This window comes from Chenopodium quinoa, unplaced genomic scaffold (genome assembly GCF_001683475.1).
Source record: "Chenopodium quinoa cultivar QQ74 unplaced genomic scaffold, ASM168347v1, whole genome shotgun sequence".
Classification (NCBI taxonomy): domain Eukaryota; kingdom Viridiplantae; phylum Streptophyta; class Magnoliopsida; order Caryophyllales; family Amaranthaceae; genus Chenopodium; species Chenopodium quinoa.
Window position 1 is genome coordinate 1,181,220 of NW_018742484.1, and position 26,494 is coordinate 1,207,713.

At 35.4% G+C, this 26,494-nt stretch overlaps 2 protein-coding genes across 3 annotated transcripts; one reads left to right on the plus strand and one right to left on the minus strand.

Annotated features, from left to right (window-relative positions):
• The first annotated feature begins 6,035 nt into the window (after positions 1-6,035).
• On the plus strand, positions 6,036-8,149 carry LOC110719339 (glycine-rich protein A3-like). Its single transcript, XM_021898251.1, has 3 exons — positions 6,036-6,186; positions 7,179-7,520; positions 7,619-8,149. The coding sequence occupies exons 2-3, from the start codon at positions 7,193-7,195 to the stop codon at positions 7,915-7,917; spliced, it is 627 nt and encodes a 208-aa protein (XP_021753943.1). The 5' UTR covers positions 6,036-6,186; positions 7,179-7,192; the 3' UTR covers positions 7,918-8,149.
• On the minus strand, positions 8,059-24,501 carry LOC110719338 (arabinosyltransferase XEG113-like). 2 transcript variants are annotated; one of them, XM_021898249.1, is made up of 13 exons: positions 24,012-24,501; positions 22,333-22,620; positions 20,082-20,287; positions 19,071-19,176; positions 17,290-17,546; positions 14,467-14,602; positions 13,153-13,247; positions 13,020-13,073; positions 12,177-12,290; positions 11,117-11,215; positions 10,913-11,032; positions 9,248-9,334; positions 8,059-9,153 (listed from the first exon to the last, which is right to left on the minus strand). In XM_021898249.1, the coding sequence occupies exons 1-13, from the start codon at positions 24,178-24,180 to the stop codon at positions 8,986-8,988; spliced, it is 1,899 nt and encodes a 632-aa protein (XP_021753941.1). In that variant the 5' UTR covers positions 24,181-24,501; the 3' UTR covers positions 8,059-8,985. The 2 variants fall into 2 exon arrangements, with proteins under 2 accessions (XP_021753941.1, XP_021753942.1); XM_021898250.1 differs by having other exon boundaries at positions 22,333-22,575; positions 24,012-24,497.
• Between the last annotated feature and the right edge of the window lie 1,993 nt (positions 24,502-26,494).

The following is a 26,494-nucleotide window of genomic DNA, read 5'->3' on the forward strand; positions in this document are numbered from 1 at the left end:
CATTGATGAAAATCGGTTTTCATAAAAAATTGCATCTCTTGACTCTATAACTGAATGAACAGATATATAGTCATTTTGTTCTATTACATAGAACCTATAGGTTTTGCTATGCTCAGCATACCCTATAAATATGCAATCCAAGCCTCTTTCACCAAGCTTTCTTTTCTTGTTGCCGGGCACTCTTACGATTGCCCTACAACCCCAAACTTTGAGATACTTCAAGTTTGGCTTTCTTTTGTACCATAGTTCATAAAGAGTAGATTCTTTTCCCTTTGTGGGAACTCGGTTAAGAATGTGACATGCTGTCAACATTGCTTCACCCAGAACCCTTCACTCAAACCTGAGTAAGACAACATGGAATTAACCATTTCTTCAAGAGTTCTGTTTTTCCTTTCAGCTACACCATTTGATTGTGGTGCATAACCAGCTGTAGTCTCATGAATTATACCCAAATATTGGAAATAACTTGGATCATAGTATTCCCCTCCCTTATCAGTTCTAATTCTCTTAATAAATGAATCTACTTGCAATTCTACTTCCCTTTTATAAATATCAAACTTGGTTAAAGCTTCATCTTTGGAATGCAAAAGATACACGTAATAAAACCTAGAATAATCATCTATAAAAGTTACCATGTATCTTTTGTTCCCCAAAGAAAGCGTACTATGAAAATCACACAAGTCACTATGGATTAGTTCTAAAATGTTAGAACTTCTCTCAACTCTCTTAAATGGAGTTCTAGTGATCTTGTTCAACATGCAAGTAGAACACTTATTAGGAGAAATATCACAACATGGAATCAATTCTTGTTTGGACATAAACAACATTTTATTATAATTCACATGTCCTAATCTAGAATGCCACAAGTCAAATAAACTTAAATCAACTTGATTATAACTTGCATCAACATTCAAACAAACATCATTAAAACCATACATGTCTTTCAAAGAAAGCTTAAATAATCCATTACACAAATAACAACGACCTATGAAATTTGTTCCTCTAGTAATTATACACCTATTAGCTTCAAACACTAGTTTATAGCCAAGACTATTCAGGGAAGGCCCCGATACAAGATTCCTACTAATTTCCGGAGCATACAACACATCCCTAAGAATGATTGCATTCCCCGAACTAAACATTAGTTCTACTTGTCCTCTACCAAGGACCTTGATGGTTGAATTGTTCCCCATAAAGAGATTTTCTCCATCACCAACCTTGTGAAAGGTTTTGAACCAATGCCTCATCTTGCATACATGCCTTGAAGCCCCCGAATCAATCCACCATGAGTCATCATCCTGCACCATAAAAATGTTAGGATCCGTTGCATTTAAATCCAAACCGGAATTAAATTCAACCTCATGAATTGGATTACCTTTGGTGGGTTGTTCCTTGCTAGTACTAGCATGGCCTTCCTTGGCTTTCTCCATCCTTTTCTTGTAAGAAAAGCAGTCCTTCTTGCGGTGAACAACTTTACTGCATTCCCAACAAGCAAACTTGTTATTGTTTGCTTGCTTCTTGGACTTTCCCTTGAAAGAGGTATTATTTTTCCTCTTTCCACTAGTGGAAGCACTAGGTTTTCCTTCCTCTACCAAATTGATGGTAGATGAGCTAGGATTCCCATCCTTAGCACTTTCCATGGCTCTTATCCCTTCTTCAACTTGAAGATGGGTGGCCAACTCGGACAAAGACATGTCCTCTTTCTTGTGTTTAAGCTCATGCTTAACACTTTTCCAACTAGCAGGCAACTTGTCAATTATACTTGAAACTACAAACAATTCATCCATAGAAATACCATGTTGTTTCAAGTTTCCATAGATTCGTTGTAATTCATGAAATTGGTCAATTATGGACCGACCATCAACAAACTTAAAATTATTGAAATTACTTACTAAAAACTTCTTACTTGAAGCATCTTCAGCCATATATTTGCCTTCTAAGGACTCCCAAAGCTCCTTAGCCGACTCCACATTTTGATAAACATCAAAAAGATCATCCTCCATACCATTCAAAATATTACCACGACAAATAAAGTCATCGTTGTCCCATTTTGACATTTCCCGAACATTTTCCAAGGATTCTTTCTCATGTTCACTAGGTCATGGAGTACTGATAACATATGCTACTTTCAAAGATGTAAGAAGAAAGTACATCTTCTTCTTCCATCTCCGAAACTCCACACCGTCAAACTTCTTGAGTTTGACAAAATTTGTGGTCAATTCTTTCACACTAGACATGCTTGATTACTTCTAAACGATTAAACTCTTTAGTTTGTTAAGTTTTCAAGTAATTCTAGAACAAGAACTACTTTAGCAATTGTGGGAACAAAACCTAACTATGTATAATTGATAATGAATTATACAAAAATCCAAATACAATTCAATGTATTACAACCAAACACCAAATTACTAAAGAATTACAGAAAATACAATGAAAAACACTAGTTGTGAAAGATAATGTACTTGCCTCTACTCCAAGCTTTAACAATCAACATGAACATGAGAAATCGGTGACCACTTGAGTCTCAATCCTTGATACACTGACTTAGGCGTATGAATACATTCCTAAAGAGTTTAATTTCCCCCACAATGGTGCTTGGGTTTGATCCGGAAATACTCTTTGAGATACAAAAGTCAGCCCAACGTTCTTTGCACTAAGAATCGATGAAAGATGATCAAAACACTAAGAAGGATTAATTAGAAGAGATTTCTCACAAAATTTTGCAAGAAGTTTGTGAGGAATTGTGAAGAATACTTTGGGAAGGAAGAAGAATAATTCTGTATATTTCGAATCTGAAAAACAAGCCTTTTATTAAAGACTTAACCATCAGAATTTCGCGAAAACAAACAGGCGCGGGCGCTCCACCAGGAGGCGCGGGCGCGCCAACATGAGGAGCGGGCGCTCCTATATTAGGAGCGGGCGCTCCTACCAAAACATGCGAAATTTCACAGGAAGGCAGAAGAGGTCGCGGTTTTAGCGCGACCAGCAGCGCGGGCGCGCCAACCAGGAGGAGCGGGCGCTCCTATATTAGGAGTGGGCGCTCCTCTCCTGTACTTCCAAAATCCATCAAGGGAGGCAGAAGGGGGCGCGGTTTAGGCGCGACCTAAGCGCGGGCGCGCCACTTGGACGGGCGGGCGCGCCAAACGACACGCGGGCGCGCCAACTTTCTCCTTTGAAACCTTCAGATTCCAGTGAGGTCCGCGGTTTAGGCGCGACCGCGCTTACCCAGCGCGGTCGCTACTCATGGTTCGCGAGCGCGCAACCATCAACCCTCTAAATCTTCCAACACAAACGAAAACACATCTTCAACAAATTTAACATCCCGAGACACAAAAAAAACTTTCAAATCAAGATCATATAATCTCCACCCTTTCTTCCCAAATGGATAACCCACAAAAACACACTTCCAACTCCTACTTGCAAATTTATCTCCATTTGTTTTCTGACTATGAGCGAAACATAACCACCTAAAAGTGCGAATAGCATCAAATAAAGGTGGTTTATCAAAAAGAATTTCAAAAGGGAGTTTTGTTATGAAGCAAAGGAGTTGGAATTCGGTTAATTAAATGAGCTGCATCAAGCACACACTCACCCCAAAAACATATCGGCAGTTTAGCTTGAAATCTCAAAGCTCTCCCAACTTCCAAAATGTATTTATATTTTCTCTTAACCCTCCCGTTTTGTTGCGGTGTACCCACACAAGAGGTTTGAAAAATAATCCCATTTGTAGCAAAAAAATCAAGTAAACAATTAAACCCGGTACCATTATCACTTTGCACGACTTTAATTGTTTGGGAAAATTGTCTTTCTACCATAACTACAAACGTTAAAAACATACGAAACACCTCAGTTTTATCATTCAACAAGTATATCCATACTTCTCTAGAATAGTCATCAACAATTGTTAAAAAATAACGAGCTCCGCACGACGAAACATGACGATATGGACCCCATAAATCACAATGAACTTTCTCAAATATCTAGATGCTTTATTATCACTCAAAGTAAAACTATCTCTAGGATGTTTAGCACACATACATACTTCACACCCCTTATCTAGACTATCTTTGTAATTAACAGTAAGAAGCAACTTAACTACTTTCTCGGAAGGATGACCCATACAACGATGCCATAGCTCCAAATTAGACCTTGCGTCAATAGAACCCACATGATGCACTGAATCCGATTTTCTAAAATAGTACAATTCGTCCCTCTTAGCTCTCATTCCAATCAACTCCTTCGTTTGGTCCTGTATAGCACACATATAAGAGTTAAATTGGACAATACAATTAAGCTCATCATTAAGCTATGAAACAGAAAGTAAATTACAACTCAAATTAGGGACATAAAGCACCCCAGTTAGAGTAATTTTGTCCAACAGACGAACGGAACCAACAAGAGAAGTCAACATTGTTTCACCATTTGGTAACTCTACGGGACATTCAAAACTTTTTATGTCAAAAGGCTAAGATTATTCAAAGAGGTATCATCAAACTTATTATTCAAAAAAATTTCAAAAATTGTGGTATTACCCACCAAACCTATAATAGCTTTCCAGTGTTTATTTGTAAATAACTGACCATTCGAACTCGAACCAAGACCATGATTGGCCGATGTAGCATTAGCCCGCATCAGACCTTGACCACTATTGCACTCGATAATTGGTGGTGGTGGTGGTGTATTGCTGCCGTCCACCATGATTTACTGAAAAAAAATTATTAAAAAAATTAAAAAATTGAACTAGGCTCTGATACCATGTAGAATTTGTATGAACTTATGGCTTAATTCTCATTAATGAATCGATTACAATATATAGCTAATGCTAACCCTAGAATTACCATAACATTAGTAACTAGAGATTAGGAAACAATATAAAAAATAACCCCAAATAACTACCAATTATTCCCACAAAATATATCCTCAATAAAAATACGAGGAAACGAAAAATAATACTCCGTATGAATAATCCCTTCAAAAGGTAATATTACGGGAGTATCTTGATTATAAATGTTACTCCATTCATTTCAAAATGGAACACCCCCCCCCCCAATAACCAATTAGAATAGATAGCTTGAATTTGACTTTTGCCCTATTTATATACATCACTTTGACCTTCATTTTTGCTTTATACACGGTAAAAGATTAATTATTATCAATTGGTTACTCGTTAGAATCGCCACAACGTAGTTTCTGAATATAAACTTTTTATCACTTATACTTTTTATAATTAAAGATACTTTTAGTCAAAATTCCCTGTTATCACATATGCCGGTCAAACCAAAGCATTTATGTTTTAGGCTGTCCCCATTAATATCCTATATGAACATTGTTTGTTAATATAGTGGCATATTCGTAAATAATAGTACTTCTCTCTCCTCCACTCCCATGGCTTTCCCCTCCCATGGCCACTCAATTTTCTCTCCTCCCCTTCCATGGCCACTATTCCTTCTCTCTCCTCCCCTCCCATGGCCTTGTCGACCATCCGACCACTATCGCGAGTCTAAACCGGCCGGCCAAACAAAAGACACCCTAGTAGGACATATGTAAAGTGGGCCCATACTAACCCCTTAGGGAAAGGGTGGTGCTCGCGAAGGAGCGACAATCGTTTAGTGGTACTAATGGCTGTGTAGTGGTCAATTGGTGGTGGTAGTGGTCGATTGGTGGTCGTACGGTGGTCGAATGGTCGTGCTAGTGGCCGTGCGTGGTCTGATGATGGTGTTAGTGGTGGTGCGGCAGTAGAAGGTGGTGCCAGTGGGTAGTCTAGTGGTGATAGAGGAGAGAGATGGGGTATTTGTTTAAGAATTTACCAAAAAATTTTGATATTAACAAGTTATGTTAATATAGGATATTAACTTGTATTTTCTCTTTATTTTTGATACATAGAAAATATCACGGAACACAATGAGGAGTCCGTGTAATTTAAACATAAACTTGTAATACACCCAATTATATAATAAAAATCGTCGACGAAGAACAATAACGTGGCGTGGCCCGTGTGTAGTGCGCGTTGAATTACCGCGTGGAATCGAATTCCCAAAGAAATGAAGAAAGGGTGATAATCATATTATTAATATTATCTCTCTTTTATAAATATCCATTCTCCGTTCCTATTTCGTCTTCCTTCCTCTGTTTTCCTTTACTCAGTTTTTAATTTTCTTCTCTTCTGATCAATCTCCGGTATCTCAGGTCCGATTTCTCTATCCTCAAATCTTGTTATCAGCAATTTTTTAAAATTTAAAATTTTATTTTTTAGTGGGTTTGTTTCATTTATTATTTTGTGCATTTTTAAAAAAAAAATATTTGCGAGTTTTTAACTTTGATCAAAGCTCTTTTACAGATTTTCAATGCTGAGATCATGTATTTTGATATATTTTAGGCAACCCAGATTTCTTTCTGCCTTATTTTTATGATTTTTATTGTTATTTATTTTTCATGAAATCCTGTGTTTGACTTATGAGATTAATATTTGATGTTAATTTTGTATATGATCTTTATCTATTTGTTTGATTATATAAAATGTCAACTTTATTCTTCATATAAGTTGTTGGTTCATATTCCCTAATTTTAGGGATTATTTGTTGATTACTTTCATGCATGCAATCTCTCTTTGATTTTTTGTTTTTATTTTTTGATCTGGGTGATTGTTTTTGAATGTGGATGCAAATTGATGATTTTTTTTGGGTAGAATTTTTGCTATAAATTGCTCATTTTATTGGTAGGATGGAAACACATTAACTCCTTGCTTATTGAATTGGAAAGATTGTGCAATTTGCCTTAATTTTAGTTTTATATTATTGGTGTATATGGAGCCACAATGAGCAATGACGTAGACGGGATTTGATTCCAAGTCTTGGGTACCACCTTTAACGGCCTAAAGACTATGATCAACTATGTTAGTTGGCATCGATTGTTAGTTATTGTGCATGTTTTATGCTTGCTTGTATGTCTAATTGTCTATGGACATCTATTTATTATGTGCATTGGTTGAGTAGCTAAAATTTAGTTTCCACAGTTGAAATCTTACAATTCTTTTCCTTAGTAGACTAGAAGGGTGTTTCATGCAAAGATAACATACTTCATTTAACCGATTCAGTGGTCTATTCTCGATTTGTTTCATTGTGAATGGGATCTATTGCTAGATAAATTGTTAGTTTTTGATTTTGTGTTCTATACTGTAGTGTATTGAAGCAACATGGGGGGTGGAAAAGACAACCACGACGAATCTGACAGAGGACTGTTCTCAAACCTTGCTCAGGGTCTTGCTGGTGGGCATGGTGGTCATGGAGGGTCTGGATACCCTCCAGGGCATTACCCTCCGCAACAAGGCGGCTACCCACCTCAAGGAGGCTACCCGCCTCAAGGTGGCTACCCACCGCAAGGCTATCCTCAACATGGTGGCGGCTACCCACCACAAGGCTATCCTCAACAAGGTGGCTACCCACCTCAAGGGTATCCTCCTGCTGGTTATCCAGGGGGTCATGGTTCACATCAATCTGGAGGTCATAGCTCACATCATGGAGGTATATATGCTTAAATTGTGGTGCTTGAGTTATACCTATTGATTGTTGTTTTCGCATTTTTATTTATTTAATTTGTTGGTCTTGTTATTTTTGTTCAGGTGGATCAGGCATGGGAGCCATGGGTGGAATGCTAGCTGGAGGTGCTGCAGCCGCTGCAGCAGCTTATGGAGCTCATAAGTTGACACAAGGCTCTCATGGTGGTGGTCTTTTTGGCAGTTCCCACGGAGGCCACGGTGGCGCTCCTTTTGGTGGTGGTCACTTCGGTGGTGCCTATGGTCATCATGGAGGGAAGTTTAAGCATGGGAAGCATGGGAAGTTCAAGCACGGAAAGTTCGGCAAACATGGGAAAGGTCATGGAATGTTCGGTGGCGGGAAGAAATTCAAGAAGTGGAAGTAATACAGTTGTGCCCTTCTCAGTATACAAACTTAATAACTCTAATGGTTGATTAGCACAGCTTAGCTTTACTTATAGCTGTGGCGTATGTACCTCTGTGCCCAAGGATTATTTTGGATGTAGTGTTATATTTCTTGTCATGTATTTTTTCTTTTGTGGCCTGACTCAGTTGTGTGGCATCGTCTTGACCACTGCAATATAGATATATACATAAATGGCGTGTGGCTTGTCTATCCTGTTTTCTATTTTCCGAGAGTAACATGGCAGGGCAGTCACAGATAAGCAGGAAATGTGAAGTTTTCTTGTTTTGACGAATTGCTGCAGTAAAATTCAGTTTGTTTACTGAATGAATTACTCTAATTGAGTTTTGTTGTTGATATGCCAATTGAAGTTTATCAGATTATACAAATTTTGTTTCTGTTCATCTCAATGATCACATTATGATATTGTATGCATACTTCCTTTAATTATTTTTTATTCCAAAAATGATCTAATTGCTTAGGTTGCTTAGATCAAACAAAAACTTCAAAAATACAAAATGTCTATATTTCCAAAAAATCTCGGGGGATGCAGTTTTCTGCCCCAAATGCCAAATTATTCACCGGTATTTTTGTTCATCATCGAACGAAGGATACAACTTCATACAAAACCGTATTAATTGAATAACAGACATGCCCAGATACAACTTTTGCACAGATCAACATCTTCACCAAGATCATTGATTCAACAAAATTTCCTACAACAGTAATTTCACATCTAGAATAGTAAAATAATTTGTTTGCCGTACCCTAGAACAGAGCAGCACATATCTTCATATGCCTGAATTGCAGCAAAGCCATTAGCCCTGCAGCAATAGATGAAAATCTCTCAATTGGAGATTGCTAGCACTGCCATTTTACTGCAGCAATAATCAAAATCTCTCTCTCAGCTGGAGCATGGAAGCACTGCCATTTACCAGTGGGCCTTGCACTGTAGAAGACCTAGATTTATGTCAGCTGATTACAAGCTGTGCTTCTTGTCATAATGCCTTTAAAGTTTTCATATTGGAAGAGGAATGTATGGTTGAGGCAGTTATACAGGAGGGTGATCATCCTCTGGCTTTTGTGGTGGTAATGGTTTCCACCCAGGTTTTTCATCCCAATACATGTCATAATATATATGGCCTGGAGTGTTATTCATCACACAACACCATATGCCTACATATCGCTTAACTCGATTCATGAACTTCCGTTCTCTCTCCTAAATGAGCATATTAACAAGTCAGCATTATAGGAACTAATGTAAGTTGTAGCAAGCATACAGACCAATAAAATATTTTGAAACAAAAACTTGCCTTGTCAGCAAACCCAAGGAAGGCATTTTGGATTGATAAGAAGTTTATAACCTTGATATTCTTGAATGAGGAGAACACTGTCTTGAACTATCAAACAGGTCAAAGATAAGCTGATCAATTGCATTGCCGAAGAGCTATGGTTAAAACAAAATGCTACTAAAAGCAGCACACTCAGCAGTCAACTAAACAGGAAAGTTCAGATAACAAACAAGCAAATACCTACTTAAAAAGTCCTTTAATCCCCCCCCCCCTCCAACCCCTTTTTTTTTTTTTTTTTTTTTCTTGAGTAAGATTGTGCCTTGGGGGAGGAGGGCATGTATTTGGAGTGAAATGAACAATACGCATTTTGTGCAATTTTCCTATTTTCTCCAACATTTGCCTCAAACACTGCCTAGCTCTAATGTAGTGTGGTGGACATAAGGCACACAACATTAGTGCTACAACACTAATCAAGAATAATGGAACAATACTTTTAGAATAACCTTCCTGTACTTTGAAAATATTCACAAGAAGATATCAAATAAAAAAAGCACCAAGCAGACAGACCACCATAATTTTTCAGCATGTTGGTACCTTAACTCTCATAATTCATCATGCAAATTAACACCATTTGTGAATATCCTTCCTGTACTTTGAGAACACTAAAAACAAGAAGATACCGAACATAAAAAGCACCAAGAAGACAGACAATCAAAACTTTCAAGCACATTAACACTCAATCTCATTATTTATTTTGCAAACTAACAATCATTATTTTTTATGCTTCTTGCTTTGTATGTAACAAGCCTTAGCTAAAGGAGGTATATGTTAGTGAACAATCATTAATTACGCCTCTATTACATAAAGGATGAATTGTGAAAACAAGTCCTATTATTTGAGGCTATGCATGAACTTGGAAATAGCAATCAAGTTATATAAACAGAAGGTCTCAAGACAACTGGAAGAAAGAGCATGTTATGCATATTATAAAGGGATAAATTCCAACAAAAGAATAATACAAAATAGGGTAGCTGAGATAAAACTAGTTCTGTGAGGTAACACCATTGACAGAATGGCATTTAAGAAATGATTCGGGACAGAGAGGTGCTAGGAGAAGGACCACTATGTTGTAAACAAGGCTAGTGGGGAAGGAGACACAAATTAGATGACCATGTATCACCCATATCTTTGTCAAGGGTGGAGTTGCGTGTCTGTCTATTTCTACATCGTGACCAATAAGGTATACAAAACAATTTAAGGAATTAAGTAAAAGGGCCAATAAGACATGATGAAGAGTAAAATCTGATAAAAATTACAATCAGACAATTCTAGGTTTTATAAAGCACCCACACTGATTTCACGTACACACTAGCTTCTGCTACTGCTTTTTATCTGTTCTTGTTGTTTATTTCTTATATATAACATATAGCCGTTCATTTATAGGGCTTCTTGTGTTGGGCTATTACTACTGGAGGTGGAGAAATTTTTAGGAAATAAATTCACCAGATGGGTTACTGTTTGAAACGACGTCTTTAAGTTATCAGCGAAAGGTGCAGCTGATGTGAACATTTACAGTGACTAAATATTGTAATACGAAGTATGTAAAAGCATATTGACAAGGCCATAATTACTTCAGACATATTAAAAGATGGTTTATCAAAAAACCCAACTATCATAAATGAGTACCGTTTCTTCGTTGCCATGTTTGGGAAACCTGAGCAGTCCGGCAGCACTAACATTTTTGGTAACATGGCAGTCTTTTGATCCCACTTGACAGAGATGCACATCAAGCCACGATTTTTTCACCTGCACAAAGAATTCCCGGTAAATGATCCTTTCACAATTGCAATATCTGTAAGATAAATCACTTATGTCCCTGTGCTAACGTACTTCTACAGACAGTGCTGGATTATCAAGGAAGGAGTATTCCCTGATATCAATATGAGGACCAAATTCTTGCTGTGACAAGTCTTGCAGCATCACGTTCACCTGCGGATAAATTATTCAAATAACAATGTCAATTGTCAAATACTTCATATAACATACAAAAAAAACACATGCAAAATATCTGCAATCAGTTTCAACAATTAAGTTTTAAAGGCTGTAACATACACAGCCGAACAACACCATTTACAGTTCAAGTTTCCCCTGTATAAAAATGGAACACGCAATGAGAAGAATGGGTTTACATAGTCTCCCAGAAGAACCTTTTAATATTACAGTTCAAGAGAAGTTCTGTGAAGTGGGAAAAGTTTAACCTCAAAAAGAAACACCCTACTTGACTTTTTTCTAACCTTCACAAGAATCAGAAACCTAACTAATTCTGATGGTAAGTGCACTTAAGTTTCAAGTTCTGCATGTAACATTTGAAATGGCCATGCAATTTAACAGATCATCTTGCAGCTAACAAAACAATTTTTAAAATTGAAGAACCTAGAGAGACAGAAGTAATTCACATTGAAACAGTATATACTGATGGCACGTCTTTCTGCAATATTGATTGTCAGATTCACAAACTTCTTAGTCTCTTTCCAATGGAGAGAAGGCAAGAGAAAAAGTATAGACTATAGAAACTTATTTATTCTTTCTTTTATTGGTTGTCATTGTTCCATCTCTTTTTCTAATTAAAAATACATACAACCCCTTAATGTCTATTGAACCCTCAATCTACTTTCTTATAAACAACTTCAACTACCACTAGTGAGTAAGCGATCCTCAGATGTAATGTAAAAGAGGATTGCAAATAGCTGAACAAGCACTTACAGGTTTTCTGTTGAAGATAAAAGTAAAGGAACTCCCTTATTTTTCAAATATACCAATATATATTTTCCAGAATCCTTGGACTATTATATGAACTCTAAGGTTGAATAACCAAACTTTCAAGCCTCAGAGAGCACAGTCATTAAAGCAGATGAGAAAAAGCTGAATGAATTTTCACCCTATGCTTTACCTCGAAAACATGATCCAGAGGGCATATAAAAGGTTGCCTTGTCAAGGTACCCTCCAGGATACCAGGATGACCAAACCAAAGCCTATCCAACCTGCACCATATTGGAGGCATGACCTATAAATCACAACAAGTAAATAAGATATCAGCATATACCTTCACAAGGCAATCCGAAATCCTGCTTTTCCAATTTCAAATGATGTCTCACAAATGCATACAGGAGGATTTACAAATTCTTATATTCAACATTTTCAGATCTTAAAGATGTAAGATTAGAGGAATTACTAAACTAGGCAACAATATGCTGCAAACCTTCATAATTATTAGAGTTTAGACGACTATATGTACTCTAGGAACGCACAAAATGCAATTTGAACAACCATTCTACCCTCAAAAGATGGGGATCGTTCTTGTTCACAGTTAATAATCAGTAATTAGAGGTATAATGGTCATCAATTAAAAAGAAGGCTTTGCAAAAGAATATATGTAGAACTTGAGGTACTTTTTGAGTAAAATTCAATTCAATTCCGGGGAAGAGGGTACACAAAGAAAAAGGAAGGTAAGCAGATGAAAAGGGACTGAAATGTCTAATGGCTGACAATTACTTGAGCGAAAATTCCTCTAGCCAAAAAGTATTTATTATGCATTTCTGTCCCTGACCTTCCTTTTTGCTTCATATACTCCTGTTAATATATATTAGTTCTTGCTTAATTAATGCATGATGTATGGCAATTTTGACAGTTTATAAACTTACAATGAACGGAATCAAAGATTTATTTTGGTCGAGATGCTATTAACAACCACAAAAGAATTGCATTCACAATCAGTCACATGCTTTGTTCTCACCAGGGTCCGATTTAGCAATGATGCAATAGCAAGTACAGTTCGTATCTGCTTCATCTGAGAGAAAGCATTAAAGTATCATTGAGTAGATGTCATATATAATAGCAACTACAGACATCAGCAATTTATATCATACCTGATAATTAACAAGAGCAAAGTGTGACTCAACATTATGCTCTCCATCCAATAATAAGCTTCTCGGAATGGTTGGCTTAAATGACAAGAAACCTCCTGCATTGGATTCAACAGAGGTGGCAGATCATCTATGTTCCAAAATTTCAAATAAAAACAATAGAACTTATGCAAAGCCTGATAACTGAACATGAAAAATTGCTAAATCCCAAGTATTGTTATTTTCTCTTTAGTGTAATTTATCTATTTCCCCATGACAGAGGAATTACTATCTCTTTAGTTGATCAAAAAGTCTCTAATCATTCATATTATTATTCTTCAAACTTTTCTAGATTCTATTATATTCAACTTACAATCATGAAGAGCAATACAGGACTTCTGTCATCAAATTTTAGGGAATATTTGATAATAACTGATATAAAATCAGCCCATAGCTAAAGCTAAAGCTGAATACACATGAAATATTTGTATAATTAAATGTCAACCAACTCCAAAGAAAGGCTTTCTCACTAGGAATTAATAAGGTGTAATACTAGAGACAAAAGCTCTAAAGGTGAAACCGATTATTCCAATGGAGTATGTTACAACCTTATAGTTTTAACTAAGAATGCAGGAAACCCTAAAGGAGTATAGATCCTAAAGAAAGCTTGTTAATTTTTTAAGAAGTTTCATATTTATATATTTTTTTTGACGGGAAGTTTCATATTATTCATAAACAATTTGAATTAATGCACTTCACTGCCATCTAAAGGCCCACAGATACCCAATCAAAAAGGCCAATCACTTCAACTGTTTGAAAAGAGAAATTTTCCAATTAAAAAAAAAAAAAAAAAAAAAAAAAAAAAAAAAAAAAAAAAAAAAAAAAGAGTAAAGAGTAAGTCCAATAACACATCAGCCTGAATTTTTTTGAGGGTAAAGAGTCCCACTGGGGAATTTCCCCCTTTATTTTCCAGTATCATCATAGGAATGATATGAACAACAAGCCCCACCCAGTATTACACACTCCCTCCATTTCAGTGTATATTATCCTAAGTTCAAGAATTTCAAAAGATTAAGAAGACTTAATCAACAGAAATATACTGTTTCTAGAACAATGCATCAAACTGATCAAAGGGCCACAAGGAAAGTAAACATAAAACGTAACAAGGTCAATCACTATGAATTGGAGGGAACACATATAAGCAGGCGAGAAATGCATACAGTTTTGCTACATGAAATGAAAGAGGATTATTGCTAACCATAAATGAGAAGAAAAGAGGAGGTACATGAAGTGATTTTGCTAAATGAAATGAAGCACACATCATGGAAAGTCAAGTACCTGGAGAGTTATAGTATTCCGGTGGATCAAAAAATACCATGGCTTCTCGTAATCGATGACGCTTTCCTTCAGTACCAGCATATTGGAATGTGGTGTGCACTGCATATGGCTCCAGTTTAAATTGTTGATACATGGCCTGTCAATCAGATATCACAATATAAATCACTCAAAATTATCCTTACATGATACAGCTCAGAAGTTTAATTCAAAGTCGTGAACCAAGTTTAATAGTCCGCAAATCAGAAGCAATCTTATCCAAAGGGGGTTAAGAGCCTATCATAGTCCATCTTGGAGTCTGGCGTCAATAACAGCCCACTTCAGTCATCCCTTCCAAAATCACCAAACAACTTATTACTAAATTCTCATTAGCAAGTAACCAATATTACTTCTACATCAATCTACATTCAATAAATATGCTCCAGATACATACTCCTAGCCAGCATTCAATGTATTGGAATAGATCCTGGTAAAGAAGCCAAATCTCCATGCAATCTTTGACCTTAAGGAGAGCTACTTAGGTACAAGGTTCATAAAAGTGTACTATTCAGTGCACCTGAATCAAGCAAGAAGCAACTGTTGTGTTATATCTTTAAAAGGGTATAGCGTCGACTTTCAAAATGTCCCGTCCCCTCATCCCCGCATAGCGCCCAATGATGCTATATAACAAGCCTACACCGAAGGATCAAATGTCATACAATTAAAGTCCAACAAGTGGCATCCAACAAAAATTAGTATTTCTTAGAGTATTAATTTGTTTATTTTTTCTAAGAGTATTATTAAATTATAGGTCTCAAGGCCTACATTAATGAGTGGCTCTTATCATTCCATAACCCAAACTCAAATAGTTTATCAGTGTGAAGGCTCATTTTCCGAAGGAATCCAAAAATTTAATTTATCTTATTTACATTTATCCATAAGATTAGTTTTAGGAATATACTATAAGACTTGTGTAGCAAGTAGGGATTTTTCGTGATTTTACTCCCTCCCTTATAAACATACACCCTAATCAACAATCCACCAATCACTATAGACCTCCAAACCCAAAAGCCTCTCATCTAAAGTATTAAAGCCACCAAAATAATCATCATAACACCGCCCAAAAGTACAAATCTTATGCCTCTAAAATAATCAGGGTCCAATGTCCTTCAATAAGCCCTTAAACCTCACGCATCACCCATTAATTAATCATCATTGACGCATCATATCTAACATATAAATCCAAAAGAAATAACCGGACTCTCATTATAAGTATATACTTCTCCCTTTCGATTGTCCCTTTTTAATAGTTAATTCTACACCAAACACATTAACGTGTGAAGCCTGTTTAGGCAATCTTCCCCATGCCTTCACATAGTAAGTCTATCTAGTCCATGAGTTTTTCCTAAATTCATAACAATCACTTCTATCTTAATCTTTTTTCTAAAAAATTCTTCCTATAACAGAAGCATACCCCAAGCAAAAGGACCCATCACAGACTATCAAGTACCCTCTTATTCCTTTGTGTCAAGGTTCCTAAAATTGTGATAAGTTCTACAGAAACTGAAAATGGATAAAAATGATGTCCTTCAACATCCTAACCAAACTCATTCTTCTATATATGCTAAATTACTAATTGAGACCTAATTTCAAATTATTCTCCTTACAAAAGAGTAAAGCCTAAAAAGGGTAAGGCCCAAGGAAGAACTTTCAAGTACTCTTTAACAGGCTAGTTCTGCATCAAAGTGACAGACGATCCAGAAAGAAAATCGAAAGAATTAACATCTTTTGTTTTTAGACTGACAGAAAAGTAGCAAATTCATAACTCCTGGTTCAAGTATGCATTTCGGTACCATGAGGCACTCAATAATAAGTTTTACCTGGTCTTCTGGAGTACAAAACTCCATCAAATTGCTTACTTGAACAAAAGCGAGGAGTGATTTTATAAAAGTTAATGACCCCCATTTATTCACCTAGCAGAAGCTGAAAGAATGAAAGCATTACAATCTTGATCCTGCTCAATTGAAACCTTTCACGCCAGAGAAAAAACTGACCACCAAAGAATAAGCTTTTGTAAGGAATCTCAGTAGTATCGAGGGAGTCTCCTTAGTAAGCAGTCTCTTTAACGGCCACAGCAGGGGCATGTAGTGTGAGTCATTTCTTCCTTTTGTGGAAAGGGTGAAAGACTTGAAACAGATAGTGTTTCTAGCATAAATATGTATGGTGCTTGCTTATGCAATGAAAACAAATAACAAAATTTTGATAACTATCGTATTAGCCGCAAAACATTTGTTGATCCAGGCTTTCTGACAAATTTATGAGAACAATCTCAGCCCTCCTGCATTTGTGGTTAATAGCATGGAAGTCTATCTTAGTACATCCAGTTGCTTTTTAAGTAGCAAGTTATGGTTGAAAGGTGTTACAAAATGTGAATGCCTTCTGCAACTACACTGGCACCAGGCCACCGAGCTTGCCAATAGCTTGTTCATAGAAGATCTATTGATGAACTTGTGTTGGTAGTCAAAGGAGCCCATAAATAAGTGAAATATTGTTCAGCAACTACAAGTTTTATACATTCTATGAACCCTTAACACTGTGCATGAACCTCTATCGTTAGTCCTGTTAAAATTCCGAATCCACGTAGGGTATTTACACAGATAGGAATGTAAGGCATGATCCCAACCACTCCCACACTCATTCATTATTAAAATCACCCAACTTCCCATCACGTTTTATCTAAGAAGCTATTAAACTCTTCCAAGGATCATCTCTTAATTTACCTGTCTCTATACTTGGAATGGAGATAATGTCACAATCTGCAAACAAAAAACTGAAAAAATAGCGTACCTGAACAAAATAAGTATGTCCACTACAGAATATGCTGGCAGGAAGGAGCCCAAGCTTAAGATTCCCATCATAAGCATAAACTAAACCACTTTCATCATCAACAGAGGGCCCAAGCTGCCTTCGTACAATATCATTAAACCCATTCTGATCCCATATCTTTTCATCAGCAAGAAGCAACTCTTTCCAATGTTTAGCCAACTTCTTTGAAGATTCTGTGGGTCTCCAGTGAAAGATCCCTATATTGTATGCACCACTAACTGTTTGACATATAGAAACAATGAGTACCATACATATCAGACAAAGAATGTATCTCTATGAATCTTTAGTTGTAAACAATGGTACATGTATTGTCATTTTTAGAAATAGGGCAACCCACTAACATTGAGGAACGGACTCATTGGTCATTAAGAACCGTAAAAACCCATTTAACTTGGAGCTCATTTTTTAAGGGAAGATGCATACTAGCATTATTATGTTTATAGTTAAAGCACCCTTAGATCAGGTTGACTTTTGCAAACAATTGAATCAGAACCTGCCTTTACAAGATCACTAGGACTTAACAGAAAACTACTTCCTTTGTCCCCCAAACAAAGTCCCATTTCACCTTCAACTATATCTTCATTCACTTTTCATCTTATTTATCTATTCACATATACCAGCATAAGTACATGGGTTATTACTTTATCAGGCTAGGAGCCAGCTGGGTAGTCTATAGAGTTAATTGCATGCTCCACTTCAAGAGCTCATATTGTGCATTATACCTTAAGTATAGAAATCATAATACAGCTCTCTAAGACAAGAAATGACACTATTAGAGGACTTAAAAAAAAAGGCTTTGTACTTTTCACCTCAATAAGTTCAAACATAGGCCAAAAAGTTAATAATAAGTACTCACAACAACTAAAAGTTACGAGAAATGCATGTAAGGAGTTAAGGACCAAAGAGTCCAAAAAACCTTGTGAATCATAATTAAAGCACATTTATCTAACAAATGTACATACAAGGAAGTCCCTAACAAATGTGCATACAAGAACCTTGTGAATCATAATTAAAGCACATGTATCTGCAGTTACATTTTACATGATCATCCCAGTATAAGGTGCCAAGATTTTCTGTTTTAGTCTTTTAGAGGACAGCTTAGATCACACTAGTATCATCACTCCATAACTTAAAAAACGAGACAACAGCCAGGGAATTTAGGTTGATAGGGGGCTGGTTAATCCAACTGATGGTTCTTAGTAACAGAGGTGCCAGAAAATGATAAAGCTCAGAGATAAGTAGGAAAACACATTGGAATTATCAAGGAAAAGAAATACAAGGTCCAGAATACAAGAAATGCTGTTCCTGCTGACACATATATATACATATGAGAATAGTGGATATATTATTGTAATTAGAAACTGCGAAATGTACCCAATTTTTGCTATTAAGAATTTAGAATATTTTTGGCATGATAATTACTGCTTACTCTGTTTCACAAAAATTGCAACACCTTGACTAGCACATTTGCCAATACATATCTTTGATCATAGATATCGTTAGTTGTCTATTAAGTAGTAAAGAATATAAAAAGTTGATATCATGAAAACATGCTATAAAACTATTATAACAACAATTTAATTAATAATATTTTCTTTTAGTAAATGAGTGAAATAAGTGGTCAAACTTAGTATTTCTAAAAAGTGCACACAGCTAAAAGTATTGCAAATTTGCAATTATATTGAAATAGAGAAAGTAAGACATTATTCAGTTGACACTAAAACAGATACTAACAAGCTCACCTTGCTGCCAAGCATCCAACCTATCATCAACCACTGTTGGCACAACTTGATCAGTTGAAGTCAAAACATCTGCTTCAGGAAAACGAGCAAAATATGGAAGGGGGTTCTGTTACATAAACATGGAACGTTACCAAGGGGCAGATAATACATATTATAAAGAATAGCAAACCCAACAGATAAAACATCATAGATTGGTTGATAAACAAGCAAAGTAATAAGCATAAATGTGACATTGCAGTCTCAGGTAATATTCATAAAATTTAATTTTAGACATTCTAACAAGAAATAAAAATGGTTAATTGTAGACATTTCACGTCTTTACATTCATGTGAACTGATGAAAAATGCTGGAACAAAAACGAAGAACCCAATTAGAGCATGATCATAACAAACACCATGTAACAATTTAATGGTTTGTCACCTAAATCTAAAATTATGTGTTTAATGAAGCAACCTAGATAATAGTTTGGGGAGCTTGAATTTATAATGTTTCATGATGGTCACATTTGAGTTGCGTCAGATAAATAAATAAATAACTACCGAGTAGAAGTCAAGGGCAAGTTTAGCATATTAAGGTGAATCGTACCATGACACTTGAATTGGCCCTTGTTGTAGACCATGTTCAAACAGCAGTATAGTCCATAACTTAGAGATAATGAGCTATCCTTAAAACTATAGACAACTACACATCCGTATCAAAAGTTTGACTTCTTTGACTCTTGCAAAAGCAAGACAATCTAAGCCCCATCATTGTAGTGGACTAGTGGTGGTAATGGGGGGAGGGGGGCAAGGCCGACACAACTGACCAAATCCTTAAAATGGTTCACATACAACTCTGAATAAAATAAACCTTAATTCTTCTTTTCCAGTAGCAGAAGTGCAGAACAATTAATTTTAGTACTGTAGCCCACAGATGAATCTAGAGCATCAGTCTGATGAATGGAGCCAAAATATACAAAAACAATTCAACCCAAACATAGAAAAGGACATTAGTATGAGTGAAGAAGAGTACCTTCAACCAAACCATGTCCGTGTCACACATTAGTAATTCATAGCCAAACGGCAGAATAGAATCGATTAAAATAACCTTTTCTCTTCCCATTTTATGAAAAGTTGGTGATCCCCATCCCACATCTATAGTGCTCATGTGGCTTCCCATATCAAAAACTGGAATACCCTTCCAATACAACGCTTCCAACAATTTAGTATCCATTGCACCTATAATAACAATATCCAAGTTACATAAGACTTCTATACCTCTATACATGCACCTATTTCTGTTTTAGTTAATTAATCGAATCTATAATCAAGAATCGAAAATATTGAACTTCTTTATAGTATCCTGACAGTGATTTGTGGAGAGGGAAAAAGTGTACTCTGTGATGTGTTCCATCCCCCCCCCCCCCCCAACTCACATACTTAACATTGATGAATAGACCATTTCCAAACATCAGTATATATTCAAACCAGCTTAAATATTGATAAAAGTTATTCCTTTTCCAATATTCCTAATTGCTTATGATTGAATGTCTGAATCCTTCACTAGATTAATGAAAAGCTTAATTTATGACCCATTTCATGCACAGGTTAAAAAAGGAAAATGTGTGTTGATATACCTTTGCATTATATAAAAAATTGTAAGTTTCCAATTCCACAAATATGTGGACTTTATTAGCTATTTTAATTTAGCAATGTACTCCCTCCGTCCACAAATAATCTTCCTGAATTCAATTTAAGATGTACACAAAAAATCTTCCTAACTTTATTTCTCTAACATTCTAACTCCACCCTACTATATTTCTTAATATGTGTGTACAAACTTAAACGGAAGATTATTTGTGGACGAAGGGAGTACATAGATAAATGAAATTAACTACTCCGTATTGCAGTTTTTGATCATAGCATACTCTTTAATACTACAATAATGAGTGATTGACTAATACTAGTAGATAGATTGTATCTTTTATAATTTAAAATGCTTTGTAACTTCCTAAAGTGATTAATTTAGTTAAAGAAAAAGACACTTGGCATGAAAATGGGAAGCCAAGTTTAGGATATGGTTTTAGCATTATAGCATATATGTTGTTAAGTATGGGCTTGAGTCGCACCCATCATCAAGAGATAGATTCTACTTTACAAAGCCAAAGGAGGTTCACCATAAAACCAAATAGCAATAAGGGAGTAGCTCCTTAGCCTTATAAAGTGATAAACTATCTCTTATTTTATCAATATAGGACACTCACATGTGATATTTGGGATAAAGCTATTAAATCTTCAACACTACCCCTCACATTTAAAGTCCCTTTTTTTTTACAGAGCTCACATGTGATATTTCATGCTGCAGAAGCATGCTTTTAACTCACAACCTCACATGTAATATCCATTTAATTTGACCTAAACTAGACCCAAGGGTATAAGACGGTCCACATCTAGGGACTGGCTGATATCATGTTAGATATAGGCCTCAAGAATACCCACCATCAAGAGAGAGTCCACTTCGTGAAACTGCAGGAGGTTCTACCTTAATATCATATGGAAATAAAGAGAGTAGCCTCTCGGCCTTATAAAGTGAAAAACACTCTATTTTAATCAATGTGGGAAACTTGCATGTGTTGTTTGGGGATAGGGCTACACAAGCTCCAGCATATGAGTACCTAATAGATATTTAAATCCTAATACAACCAAAAAAAATAAAAAATAAAAAATAAAAAATAAAAAAGAAAAGAAAGTTTCCATAAACATGTGAAATTTTATTAATTTAGAATGGTCTTCACTTAAAGTAACATAAATTCACTTAAGCATATATGTTTTTCCATCAATAGAATTAAAAATGCATCATCGTTACATCAGTTTATATTTTGCTTTGGGTCAAGAAAGACTATAGAAAATGGTTCACTTACTAGTACTTAGTCTTATTTTTAATAAGTAGCAGATTACTCAAAGGGGTATCTAAACAAATAATATAAGATTATAAGGATCAAGCAACACATTGTACATTTGACCAGTGAAAGCTTTACATATGGCACCGGGGTATTTATGATGAGTCAAATAGAAATCATGAAATTGTTTAAGACTGCTTAATAGTGAGGCCACATCAATAGCAGCGTAGCAGGCCACTTATTGAATAACGATGGATGTATCATAGCAAACAAAACTCCGGAAGATTCTCTATAAGTAATTCCAGGTTTCAACAAAAGGATACAGAATGCTGTTGATCCAGAAACAAGTTGTTCAAGCAAGAGCTTGAGGTTGAAAGAACTCACCAACTAGGAGATTTGACAAACCCAAATCAGTCAAGTGTTTAACCCAAGTCAAGATGAAATCCATGAATGCATAGTTTCCAAATGTGACTATAATAACATTATCCTTCACTCTCTCCTCCACCAACTCTTTCGTCAAACGAAAGGAGTCCAAAGGTGGCATTTTCTTAGATTTAGGAGACTCCCATATAGGCTTCAAAGATGTGCTCTGAGGATTGACTGGAAAAACTGAACCCGTGCTTAAACCTGTCGGCAGAGAAGAGTTTGGTGCTTTTAGAGAAGAATCTCCTCCTGAAATAGAATTCATAACACAGATATATCTAATTCTATTATAAATTCACCTTTCATACAATTATTTTCTTTTTCATGAAAACATAGAGCACACAATATATGGGTTGGATAGAAAAGATTTTTTAAAGGCACCCAAACCAAGGTATTCCACCTATTGTCACACAAATAGGCTCCATAAGATGAGAATAAAATGTTTTTGGCTCAAATCTCCATAGAAGGTTCTTCCCCTACAGGCTACCCCCCAACCCCTTCTCCTTCACCCTAAAAACACTTTTCTTTATATTGAAATTTCTGACACCTCGACCTGCCCCAAGATAGAGAATAAAGTCTTCACCTTACACATTCAACCAAGTTATGCATGTTACTTATTTCTCTTGACTAAAGCAAGCCTGTGTTACTTCTATGTACACAGTTACTCTCAACCTGACCCTTTCTAAAAGCGAAGTCATTCATCTATTCTATCATACTCACTTTTACAATCCGTGTATCATGAATAAAAGCAAATTTAGAACATAGTGCCCAAACATCATTCGGTTTCAGTTCAACATGCCTATCCAATTATCTGTCTAATGTACAACATGAAAGCCTAGGTTTCTAAAACATACTCCGGGAATATTTCAAATTCTAGTAAATTTTTCCACATTATTGACCCACAATAGAACCAATAAAGTTCCAATATATCTCTCCTTTACTCCAATTACCACCCTTTTTTTAAGTTCATCTCTCAATAAAGCATAGTCCAAAATAATACATCTAAGCATGGTAATAAATTTACCACTGTAAACATTACCATCACTGAAAACTCGCTTAATACATATAAATTATTCGTAAGCAGAAGGTCAAGTGAACCCCTCTTCTAAAACAAACAAAGTAACTATACAAGGGACTAAATGCAAAAGTTGAACCCCAACCAATATACAAGTAATACTTCTAAAAAAAATGTCTTCTTCTATACAAGCTCATCATGGCAGCCACAAAGAAAACATAGTCTAATTCTACATTCAAAGGGATGTTCAACAACAAAAACCCAAACAAAATCATCATCGAAATTTTATTATCGATGCATTCCTACACCTCAAACGTGAAAATGCGCCCCTCATCACCCAATTCACATATCCTAAATCACTCAAAATACATTCCTTAAAAACAGATCAATTGAAACTCCCTAATATCAATCTCAATTTAAAAGATCAAGAATAAAAAAGCAATAGCATAATAATAATCACATCAAGTGAATACAATAATCTAACACATACTACACTCTAAACTCATCAAAGCACAAACATAACAAAAATGGAAGGTATTAAATTCTTTCTAATATACACTGAAGTAATTCAAAATCCAATGAGCTGATAAAATATACCCAAAAAAATCAAAAGAGAGAAATTTACTTGAAGTTGAAGAGGAGAGAGAAATTCGAGCATCAGGAGAATCAGTCGAGTAAATAGCAGAGAATACATAGAATGAAGAGAAGATAATTCCGATGATCACAGTAGCATAAATAGTAACAAACAATGGCTTCGATTTCGTAGCTTCTTGACATGGATTTTCCCACGCCATTTTTATACTTTTTTCTTCAATCAACAAATCAAAATGATCAAAAATCGTAGTTTTCTGCACAGATTATAACTAGTATAAATTCAATGTGTTTTTGAATTAGATTAGAAATGAGTTTATAGTGATCATCGTGAAGAAATTGGGGAAGATCATTGGAAATTAGGGTTTGCTGGACTTTGGTTGATTTGTGAAGAAGACGAAATTGGTCGGAAAAAATGTGTCAGATTGATTAGTAGAGTGAGTGTGTTTTGTTCAAACGTAAAATTTAAAATAGGAAAATGTCTGATAAATTAAATATAGTGTGGTACTGTGGTTAGGTTGGTTGATTAATTTAGAATAACATTAATTAGATCCTGCCAAAAACTACCGAATCAATGTTCAACAAGGTAGAGTAATAAAGAAATAACACTCGCAAAGAGTCCAAGTAGATACTCTCTCCGTCTTATAATACAATGTCTTTTTTTGGATAAATCAAAATCCAACATCTCTTTCTATTTAAATGTGGTACTTTTTGGCATAATTAATCTCTTTTTATGAGTTGCCATTTTTTTTTCTTTTAACATCAATTTTCAACACTCTCTCTTTCTATCTCTTAAATTATTCCCAACTACTTTTTCTGTCTCTCTATCTCTCTAACCCCACATGCATATATGTAATTCTAATCATTAGTTTTAAGAAATTTACAACTTTCTTAATTCACGCGTAAAACCCCAATGAGACATTGTATTATGAGACGGAGGGGGTATAATTTAAAATGAAAATAAAAAATAATTGTATTTGTTTGGTTAAATTTTTGTGTTGTCGTCGTCTTGGTACTCGCAAATTTAGGATAGTTATGCAAAATTTGACATTGAATTAAGCCAAAATTTATTACTGTAGGAAAATTTGTCATAATAATCTTTTATGCAGTGACGGATTCAGGAATTAAGATAAAGAGTATGAAATTAGACTCAATTAAGAACATGTAAAGTAATACATGGAGCATTATCATTTTTTGTCAACTAAAAATTTGAGTTACTAATTCATTTCAGACCTATCCTTTAACAACTGGGTGACAAAATCTCTAATTAAGAAAAATGCAAGTAGATAATATAAAATTAAGTAACTTAGGGACGTCTTTGATTACAAGTCGCACCTAGTTTCTCACCTTGATAATATTTATCAAGAGTTAAAATGACTATGTCCACAATAAAGTGAAGGGTATATTTGTAAAAGGTAGTAAATAGTAACTTAACCCTGTCATAACGTCATTGATGTCTGACAAATTGTTTGGATAAAGAGAATTGGAGGAAAATAAAGGAAGAAAAGAGAAAAGAAGGGATTCATCCTTCCTTCTTTGGATACGTTTTGATAGGAGGGAAAGGAAAGGAAATGGAATGATTCATTTTCCTACTCTCTTTAATAAACCAATTCCTTCCGACGTTGGAAAGATTTGGAGGGAAATTTAACTTTACCTTCTCCTTCCCCTTCCTTCTTCTTCCCTCCCTTCCCTTTCTCTTCTACTTTGCTATCCAAATAAACAGTGTAGACCACCACCTTCATCTTCTTCTTCCTCCTACAATCCCCATACACCTTCATCTTCTTTGCCTCCTTCTTCAAGCCGCTTCAATGGAGTCTTCCCCAACATCATTTTAGGCAGCTTCGCTGCCAACAAATAAAACGAAAACTCTAAGAAAAAATGTAGTGAAAAAAGGGCATAGCTAACCATGAATTGTACGTGAGCTTTCCTTGGCCTCCTCTATTAATTTCTTCATTGAAGTTTCTGAGCATTCTCCATGAATGCTTCTTCTTCTTCTTCTTCTTCTTCTTCTTCTTCTTGAATGCTTCTGAACTTTCACCAAATGGTATTAAATTCGCGAAATAAAGGGGTTTTTATACAATTTGTTCCAACTATATAAAAAGTACGGAAAATGATTTTTAATTGCATGTAAAAGCGCAAATGTTAAAGCAATTTTATTACATATTTTCCATTTGATAAACAATACATGTTTATCAAGGTGAGAAACTTGTATTTTCTCTTTGATTATTACTTTTAATTATTGTTGAAATGGGGTATAATTGTACGTATATGTACCCCTTAGATTTATCTTTATATACCTATATGCAATGTCTTCTTGCGAGAAATAATATTTTTCTTACAAGATGAAACCTTAATCAATTTTTTCGGTATTTTGGCATTTATCCATATATATATACCAAGCACGTGAACCCATTTCATTCCTTTTAAATTCATTTCCCTCCCTTTTCTTCACTACATGTCTACATCAGAAGAAGCACTATAGCCCGAAAAATCACATAAGACAAAGTTGAAAAGAAA

Coding starts and splice junctions, on each gene's coding strand:
- LOC110719339 (XM_021898251.1), top strand. CDS start 7,193: ATGGGGGGTGGAAAAGACAACCACGACGAATCTGACAGAGGACTGTTC. Junction 7,521..7,618: donor TCATAGCTCACATCATGGAG/GTATATATGCTT, acceptor ATTTTTGTTCAG/GTGGATCAGGCATGGGAGCC.
- LOC110719338 (XM_021898249.1), bottom strand. CDS start 24,180: ATGGCGTGGGAAAATCCATGTCAAGAAGCTACGAAATCGAAGCCATTG. Junction 17,547..19,070: donor GTTGGATGCTTGGCAGCAAG/GTGAGCTTGTTA, acceptor TATGTCAAACAG/TTAGTGGTGCATACAATATA. Junction 14,603..17,289: donor GACATACTTATTTTGTTCAG/GTACGCTATTTT, acceptor TCTGATTGACAG/GCCATGTATCAACAATTTAA.